Raw genomic sequence first — 9,870 nt, 5'->3', positions numbered from 1 at the left:
GACACATCCACTTAGCACATAGTTACTGGTTTCACTTTCAAGTTTTAAAAAGCCAATTTTTTCTAATAAATGTGCATTAATGTGCTATTGTCATAGAATCCCTCCAGTATGAAAACAGGCCATTTGGCCCAACAGGTCAACACTGAGTCTCTGAAGAGCATCCCACCCAGACTTAGCCCCTTACCACAACCCTGTATTTCCCACAGCTAGTTCACCAAGCCTGCACACCATGGGCAACTCAGCATGGCCTATCCACCTGACCTGCACATCTTTGGACTGTGGGAGTAAACCGGAGCAGCTGGAGAAAACCCATGCAGACATGGGGAGTATGTACAAACTTCACACAGAGAGTTGCCAGAGGCTGGAAGGCCTGACAGCAATAGGGAGCCAGGTTCGATTCCAGCCTGTTTGGAGTTTGCACATTCTCCCTGTGTCTGCATGGGTTTCTTCCAGGTGCTCTGGTTTTCTCCCACAGTCCAGGGTGTGCAGGTGAGGTGGATGGGCCAGGCTGAGTTGTCCATGGTGTGCAGGCTCAGTGAATTAGGCATGGGAAATACAGGGATAGGTTATGGGACTAAGTCTGGGTTGGATGCTCTTTCAAGAGTCGGTGTGCACTTTTTGGGCCAAATGGCCTGCTTCCACACTGTAAGGATTCGATGATTCTAATAGCCGCACAAGTGGGCTTTAACAGAAAATTACATTTTACAGTAAGTGACAAATGTTTTCTCATTTTAAATTAGAATTAACAAGTTATAAATTTCGAACATTGAGCACATCAACCACCATTTGTGCCATGAATTCATTTTATTCCGAATACTATATCCCTTTGAGGAAACAGCCTTTGGGTTTGCCTTTTTACCATTTTTGGAAAAAGATGGCTGCCATTGATCCTCAATTACTTTTCCCCTAAAGCCATTTCCTAGTCTGCTCCAGCCAGCTCTGCCCCCTTTTTTTGTAATTTCCCTTATTTAAGTTTAGCACAGTTGTTTCTGACCAATGTTTCTCCATTCCTAGACGTGAGGGTACAGAGAACACTAAAGGGAGAATTCACCACCAAGGTACACAGGAAAGCCACACACACAGACCAAGTCCTGAACTATGAAAGCAACCACCCCAATACACACAAACGAAGTTGCATCAAGACACTATTCAAAAGGGCCACAACACACTGCAGCACACCAGAACTGCAAAAAGAGGAAGAGGAACACCTATACAAGGTATTCGCCAAAAACGGATACCTCGCAATTTCATCAACAGATGCCTATATGAAATTTGGGAAGCATGATCTCCCAATGACAAGTCTATGCTGACTGTTCCGAATCAAACCCTGTGTACGTAATGTGTGCAGTCAATGGTAGGCTGTCCTTCATTGAAAGATGATTCGAGTACATAAGTAAAGCCATCTTCCGGCTTTTGTAGAACCTTGCTGAGAGAGAATTTGGGACACTCTGTACAGATTTGATGTCCTTTGTAAGGAATGATTCCCTTACCACAGACACCGGTGATGGTAACATGAGGATAGCATCAACAAACACATCGACCTGGACCCAATATACCGGCCAGTACAGCGGACAGCTGAAACTGACAACCGGAAGCGGCAGGGACAGGCCACTATAAATGCCGGAGGAAACACCACAGAAGCACTTCACAGGAGGCTCCCAAGCACTGAGGATGTCACCTAGACAGGGGACGAAACGTTTGCAACAAAAACTTCCAGCTCGGCGAACAGAAACACAGCAATGCTTCTCATTCTCAAAGTAAATAGCATGTGACACAATTTATAGTCACGGGTTCTGAAGCATTTCTTTACTCTGAGATCATTTATTAAACTTGTCACATTATGAGATTCCAACTAGGTTGACTGCTAGCTATTCCACAATATATTATGGGTGGCACTGTGGCTCAGTCGTAAGCACTGCTATCTCACAGTACCGGGGTCCCAGGTTCAATTCCAGCCTTGGGCGACTGTCTGTGTAGAGTTTGCACATTCTCCCCATGTCTGTGTGGGTTTCCTCCAGGTGCTCTGGTTTCCTCCCACAGTCCAAAGATGTGCAGGTCAGGTGAATTGGCCATACTGAACTGTTAGATGCCATAGTGTTAGATGCATTAGTCAGAGGGAAATTGGGTCTGGATGGGTTTCTCTTTGGAGGGTCGATGTGGACTGGTTGGGCTGAAGGGCCTGTTCCCACACTGTAGGGAATCTAATCTAATCTATTGTTCTTAGAATAGACTCTGGTGAGTTTTTCCTCGTTGTTACCTCTGCCAATTTGATTTTCCTAATTTATATGAAGATTGAAATCACTATGATTAATGTACTCCCTTTATTATGTCTTGCATTATCACATGATTTATTTTCAGTCCTGCAGAATAGCTGCTGTTAGGGAGCCGATAGTTGCTCCCACAAGTGCCTTCCTCTGCTCATTTTTATTTACCTCCGCCCATATATATTCTATATCTTTAATCAAAGACAATTTATTGTTATCATACTTATTCCAACTTGTACTAACAAAGCCACCCAACACGTGTTCCTTTCTCTTGTCTTTTTGAAATGCCACCTTCCCTGAAATATTTAGTTCTCAGCTTTGAACTCCTCGTTACCATTTCTATATAACAGCTACAAGATCATAGAAATCAACCTCCCATTTGTGCCATTAATTCATTTATTTGAGAAAACAGCCATTAAGTTTGTCTTTTTGCCATTTTTTTTTCAATTTTGACCCTATTTGTTACTTTTGTTTGTATCTTCTGTCTCTTGCAATCCCACTCTGGGAACATATCTAAATAGCTGCCCTGGAATTCTGCCACGTCTTTCTCTTTGTAATATTCTGCCAACACCTATCCTCCACCTGGTTACTTTAAAGCCTTCTCTAATACTCTAATTATTCAATTCAGACAGGTCAGTGGTCCCAAAACAATTTAAGTGAAACTCATCCAACCAGTAAAGTTCCATTCTACACCTGTACTGCTATTGCCTCATGAACTGAAACCCATTCCACCCCTGCCAAGCTTTTGAGCCAGACATTTAAATCCTTGACTTTGTTTACTCTATGACAGGTTGTCCAAACGTCAGGCAGTAGAGTGAAAATTATTAACTTGGAGGCACTGCTTTCGAATTTAGTGCCTAAGTGTTGAAATTCTTTCAGCAGAACCTCCTTTCTAGTCTAATCAATGTCATTGGTATCAATGTCCATAACAACCAGTGGATCCCTTGTCCACCTCAATCAAAGTTCTTCTCCAGTCATCAGGAAATTTCCTTAACCCTGGCACTTGACAAGCAACATGGCCTTTGGAACACATTCTCATCACTACATCAAAAGGGCTTATACGCCAGATTATACAATTAGACTTTTCCTTACCACTACTACATTCCCGATTCCTTTACCCTTTTGAACGGCATCCTGCATCATGGTGAACTGGTCAGTTTGCTCATCCTTCTTGCAATCTCCATCTCATCCATACAGCTTGGAGGAACCTGGTACCTGCTGGACAATTGCGAGGTGAAGACCCTTCACATGTGATTCCCTGCATTCCATATCTACCTCACTTGCAGTCCGCCGCCCTAACCCCACATTGGTCCATAACCACAGACCAAATTTGAATTTAAATTACCCAGAGGTGTGTCGGCTTTCAGAGGTAAAGTGTCTAGCTGACTATCCCCTTCTCTAATGTTGTGCAACGTCTGAAACTCAAAATCCAGCTTCTCGACACAGATCTAAAGGTCTCAAGTTGCAAACATTTACTAGAAATGTGTTCATCCTAGATCGATTGGTGTTCAGCACAGCAACACATCACCCCTCCCGCCACAACTATCATACTTGATGTAATTGGTTAGTTACTGCTCTTCACACTTTACTGTAAATCTTTCTTTAAAAATATCAATCTTTGACTTATCAAGTTATTTTTAAGAGGAAAAAACACAAGGGACGTAAAAACAGACTGAAGACCTTGCATTTACTTGAATGATTACAAATTGTCATCAGTCCTACTCACCAATCAGCTGCTTTCCATACACTTGCTTCATGTTGTGATTCAAGACCTTTCTCTTCTGTGGGTCTCTCTGCAGGACAGCCTCTCAATTGCCCCTTTTATTCTCTCCCATGTACAACTTGTGCTAGAGCCTTTACTTCTTGCAGTGAACCTTTACTTAAAATACTTCTTTCCCGCTCTATTCTATATTCCCACTTTGAACCAAAGTGTGTAGCTTTCCTCAGGTGCTCTGGTTTCCTCCTACAGTCCAAACATATGGTGGACTCACCATGCTACATTGTCACTTATTGTCCAGGGATGTACACACTAGGCTGGTTAACCATGGTAAAGGAAGGGCTGTTACAGGGATTTGGGGCGGATGCTTTTCAGACAGTTGATGCAGATTCAATGGGCTCAACAGCTGCTATCTGCACTGGAGGGATTCTATCAAGCATAATCTCCCTACTTTTGTATTCAATGCCACTCGCAACAAGTGATAATATTTTATTAGCTTTCCTAATTACTTGTTGTACTTGATTTTTGGAAATGCAAGTAGTGTGGTGAGAGTTACAGCATTGTGAACAAAACCTGGAATTCATCTGGATGTCAGGATCCTTCCCCTGCTTTGAAAATCCAGCTCAATTAACTGTGTTCCTTTCTCTCCATAGATACTGCCAGAGCTAGTGAGAATATTAGCATTTACTATTTTTATTTCAGCTTTCCAACATTTGTATTTTACCATTGTGGTGATAAGTGGGGTTCTGCTGTCAGAATCAAACTTTGATGACATGATACTGCAGCTTTGGCATACTATCTGCTGAGTCAGACTCTTGCAGTATAATAGGGGAGAACTTCAGTGTGAAAAGATTCTGAATAATTGCCAAGAACATTCCATTCTGATGCCACATCCTGTATTTGTGTAACTTCCGGCCACAGCCCAGCTCATTTGATTTCTTGTGTGACAGCAGCAATGTGCACAGTAACGGGTGAGTATTTCTTCTGATATTCCATTAGGCATTCATATCTCAAATTAATGTTAAGAGTCAAAATATGCAATGGGTAGCATATTCTGATCAGTAAGTTCAAGAGATGTAGGATAGGCAGGCAGGGGGCTGCAAGAACACAGCAAGCCAGGCCGCTTCAGGAGGTGGAGAAGTCAATGTTTCAGGTGTAACCTTTCTTAAGGAAGCAATCTTTGAGAATCTTAAATGCGAGGATAGAACAGACAGGTCAAATGCTTTGTTCCTGTACTTTTGCTTTTAATGCCATTTTCTTTGCATCAATTTGAAAGTTAACATTAAAGTGCTTGGGAGCCTCCTGCGAAGCCCTTCTTTGATGTTTCCTCCGGTGTTCATAGTGGTCTGCCGCTGCCGCTTCCGGCTGTCAGTTTCAGCTGTCCGCTGTAGTGGTTGGTATATTGGGTCCAGGATGGATCCACAAACTCCATTAACAAACACATCGACCTGGACCCAATATACCAACCACTACGGCGGACAGCTGAAACAGACAACTGGAAGCGGCAGGGACAGACCACTAGAAACACCGGAGGAAACATCAAAGAAGTGCTCCCAAGCACTGAGGATGTCGCCTAGCCAGGGGACGAAACGTTTGCAACAAAAATTTCCAGCTCGGCGAACAGAACCACAACAACGAGCACCCGAGCTACAAATCTTCGCACAAACTTTTAACATTAAAGTGTAATTTTAAGATGGCAGGAAATAATGTTTTAAAAGGTGAAAGTACTGTTTCTGTACTCTCATATCTATGAAACTGATGAAAGAATTTACTCCAATAACAACAATTCTGGCTGAAGTCAATTGCCCAGCAGAGTCAAAGGTCCCTTTCCCCTCCAAAGGTGTCACTCCTAATGGCATTGCTCTGCGCTAAAAGTCACACTGTAGTTCCCTCCTCTGCCCCGACAGATACAGAGGGGCAGGGAACGTTAGCAAGAAGCAAAGCTACTTCAAATGCCCCTATAGTCTGTAATACAGAAGGAAAAACATTTGGGATATGGACAGGAGGCATGAAATGATGAGGAGGAAACAATGGGAACTCAGGATGTTAGCTCATTTCTTTGCTCTCTTTACTGAGCCAGTCAGAGAGTATTAAGCACTTGCCAGTTTCATGCTGTCCTATACTTTTGCACTTATCATTCCAACTTTATTTGGTATGGTAAAGGAGAACATTGGGTAACTAGTTGCACAGTCTCATTGTTCTACACTGGTCTTTGTGTGAAAAGAAATGCATGTGCAAGTGTGGAAGATTGAAAGTTTGTAGCACTGGATGTTGTAGTAACAGTTGCTCAATGATGTTATGTACAATTTACACAATCAATAATCATGGCAGTGATTTAAATGATGCTCTTTGATACAATATAGTGATTCACAGTTTTTGGAATAAATGTACAAGTTTCTGAAACTGTTGCACAAATGGATGAAAGAATATATGACATTTTGGAAAAGCCTACAGTCTGTAGGCTGCATTTATGGCATGCATATCAGCAAATCTAATCCCATCGCTGAGGGATTGGTTAATTCAGTTTATGCCACCCTCGCTAACCCCCATACATTTGCCACTACAGGTAAGTGCCAAGCTTGCCCAGTGATTGCACCAGTCCAGCCTCTTTAGATCACAAGACATTATATTGGCAATTGATCTGCCTGCTTTATCTGACAGTCTGTGCATCCCATAGCCCTGAAGTTTATAGGCAACAGGAGCTGAGATGGATCTGGCAGCCATGTTGTTTCATTGTCCCTTCCCATGACAACACAGATTGGGGCATCTTAACAATGACACAGTTGGAAAAGGACAGGAACATAGGTGGGTGGGCAATTTCCATGATTAAAAGTCCAATTACAGACGATGTGTCAATATAGATTGACCCCACCCCATTTCTCCTTTATGATCGAGGCACCAGCAATAAAGGGAGGTAACCTCCCAGCGATAATCCAGGGAGTAAGGATTTTTGAGGTAAAGCGGGTCACCACTAGGGATGTCAGAGCTAGGAACCCAACTTCCTCCAGCATGGAATCCATTCTGACAATCGCCCACCACCCCCACCCAACTGCCTTGAAGAGGAACAGGCTGCTGTACCATCTGATCAGTAACCAATGCTGCCAAAGCTTCCCCAACTGCACACGGGGGCAATTTGGAGGGGTCTTGTCATGAATTGCAACCCCTTTGTCCAAAAATCAGGGTAACCTTAATTTTCCATCCAATATTTGAAATATTCTGGAGTTCACTTGTACTGATTAAAAGTTATATTTTGAAGGCAACATTTAATAAATAATGCCACTCCCTGGCTCTTCCCTCATAGCTCTACTAATTGTTAATCTTTGAATTTTTAATGAAAGGTGATATACAGAGTGTCATATAGAGCAGACAGGACAGAAGATAGAGAGACGCTGTTCCTGCACATACAAGAAGTGAGAAGGCAACAATCTACAGTGCTGCACAAACAATTTCAGAAAACTCTTTGTCACATAGTTTGTAGTTAGGGTATGAAATGCACTGCCTGGAAGTGTGGTGGAGGCAGGTTCAATTGCAGCATTGAGGGGGTGATTATTTGGATAGTAAAGCTGTCAGGAATATGGTGAAAGCGCAGGAGATTGGCATTAAGTAATAGAACTGGATCAGGCACAATGGGCCAAGTCACTTCCTTCTGCGCCATAACACTTCAGTGAGACTGTATCTCCAGTGAGAATGCTTGATTAGAGTCAGTTACCTCAATGTGGGGAGCACTCCTGGGTCAAATACTCCCCAGAAGCTGCTTTAGCCTTCACCTCACTCAGGATCAGAGGATACAATATGGGCACTACTGCTGCATTTGCTTGGTGTTTGCCACTTTTCCATAACTCAGTCATTTTGTCTTCATTGTGCTAGATACCTCCATCTATGGTGATATCACAAAGGTTGATACAACTGGTGCTTCTGAAGAAACAGCAAAACAGGACAAGCTGAGTGTAACGGGTGAGGAATCAACATAATTTAACATTTCCATGATTGGTATGCATCTGCAATGTATAGGAATACTTTGAAAGTGAATTCCCCTTCACAGTTGTTTTATCAAGTTTTACTCATTCTGCAATTTGCATTCAAAATTGAGACCTTTATTGGAAAATTATGTTGGTCTTATCAGGAATTCTTTTGAACATAGTTTTAATGAGATGATGCATAGGCTCACAATCTGACCTTTATCCCTTACCCACAGCACTATCCTTTACATGGTGGCATGGTGGCTCAGTGGTTAGCACTGTTGCCTCACAGCACCAGGGATCCCAGGTTCGATTTCAGCCTCGGGCGACTGTCTGTGTGGAGTTTACACATTCTCGCCACGTCTGCATGGGTTTCCTTTGGGTGTTCAGGTTTCCTGCTCAGGTGAATTGGCCATGCTAAATTGCCAATAGCGTTAGGTGCATTAGTCAAAGGGAAATGGGACTGGGTGGGTTACTCTTCAGAGGGTCTTTGTGGACTTGTTGGGTTGAAGGGCCTGTTTCCACACTGTAGGGGAATCTAACCTACATTGAGAGATAAGACTGACTCAGGCCTTCCAGTTGTATTACCACTACAATAAACCACCTTGTTGCCAGGCTAACATTTCTGTCCTGGGCCGGCCATAGTGTTCCAATGAAGTGCAACACAATGTTTTACGTTTTTGTGTGTGTTTAATGTGTGACCTTTCACCTCCTTCTTCCTCACTGTCCAAAGGTGAAGCAGTGTTTTACTTACACTTCCTTTTGTCTAATCTACTGCAATTGCTACTCATAATGTGGTCTCCTTTACATTGGCAAGATCAAACACAGACTGGGTGGGTCCTTTGTGGAACACCTCTACTCTGTCCAGAGGATTGTGGGCCTGTCACTCATCCAACGAAAAGCTAGAGGAACAATATATTCATTTTTTTCCCACTATTTCCCAGCCCTTTCAATTCTGAAGAAGAGTTACTGTCACCAAAACATTAATTCTGCTTTCTCTTCAGAAATGCTACCAGACCTGCTGAGTTTCTCCAGCACTTTCTGTGTCTGTATTGAGAGACAAGTCAGATTACCATAGAAACCTGAGTTTGGCATTAGGATACTCTTCCCTCTCAAATCCTGACCAAATCCTTAAAGGTGGTGGCAAACATGGTCTGTGCTTTATTAGCTGTTTATCTTAAAATACTGTACTCTAATGTAATCTCCAGGATCCCAAACTCCCTGTTCCCCAAAAACTGGTCCTTAGTATGTTTATTGTTGATGAGGAATAAATGTGCCCTTTGTAGTAAGAAGATAACCGGTAGTCAGACATGATTTGGACAGAGGTTGGATCGCAACTTGGCTACATTTTTATGCCTTCACCTCTCCACCAGAGTCAGACACAAAAGAATGCATGGTGAATGACTGAGAGCTGTCTGAACCTTCAATCACGTTAAGGGGAGGGTAATATCATTGGACATGTAATCAAGAACCACAGACTAATGTTCCGTCAACATGAGTTCAAATCTGACCCTGTCAGATCTTGTAATCTGAGATTTCTTTCAAAAATTTATTCTTGAATAAAAGTGAGCCTAATGGTGACTATATAACCATTGGTGTAAAATCCATCTGGAAATTTGTCGTCATTACCTGGTCTGATCTACAAATGAATCCTGACCCATATTTTGAATCTTAAGTGGGCAAAATATTCTGGGCTCATTCACACAAGTTGTTGGAGGGAATCCTGAGGGACAGGATGGACATGTATTTGGAAAGGCAAGGACTGATTTGGGATAGTCAACATGGCTTTGTGCGTGGGAAATCATGTCTCACAAATTTGATTGAGTTTTTTGAAGAAATAACAAAGATGATTGATGAGGGCAGAGCAGTAGATGTGATCTATATGGACTTCAGTAAGGCGTTTGACAAGGTTCCCCATGGGAGACTCATT

The 9,870-nt window shown here is 42.6% G+C and overlaps 1 protein-coding gene across 1 annotated transcript in view; it reads left to right on the top strand.

Moving 5' to 3' along the window:
- The first annotated feature begins 4,849 nt into the window (after nucleotides 1–4,849).
- The window catches only part of lygl1 (lysozyme g-like 1), a 14,854-nt gene continuing 9,833 nt past the window's right edge, over nucleotides 4,850–9,870 (top strand). The window contains exons 1-2 of the mRNA XM_043705170.1: nucleotides 4,850–4,952; nucleotides 7,849–7,935. Coding sequence (XP_043561105.1) covers nucleotides 4,937–4,952; nucleotides 7,849–7,935 — 103 coding nt within the window. The 5' untranslated portion in view covers nucleotides 4,850–4,936. The remainder of the gene's footprint in view (nucleotides 4,953–7,848; nucleotides 7,936–9,870) is intronic.

This window comes from Chiloscyllium plagiosum, chromosome 15 (assembly GCF_004010195.1).
Source record: "Chiloscyllium plagiosum isolate BGI_BamShark_2017 chromosome 15, ASM401019v2, whole genome shotgun sequence".
Lineage (NCBI taxonomy): Eukaryota > Metazoa > Chordata > Chondrichthyes > Orectolobiformes > Hemiscylliidae > Chiloscyllium > Chiloscyllium plagiosum.
This window is presented reverse-complemented; position numbering and strand designations above follow the sequence as displayed.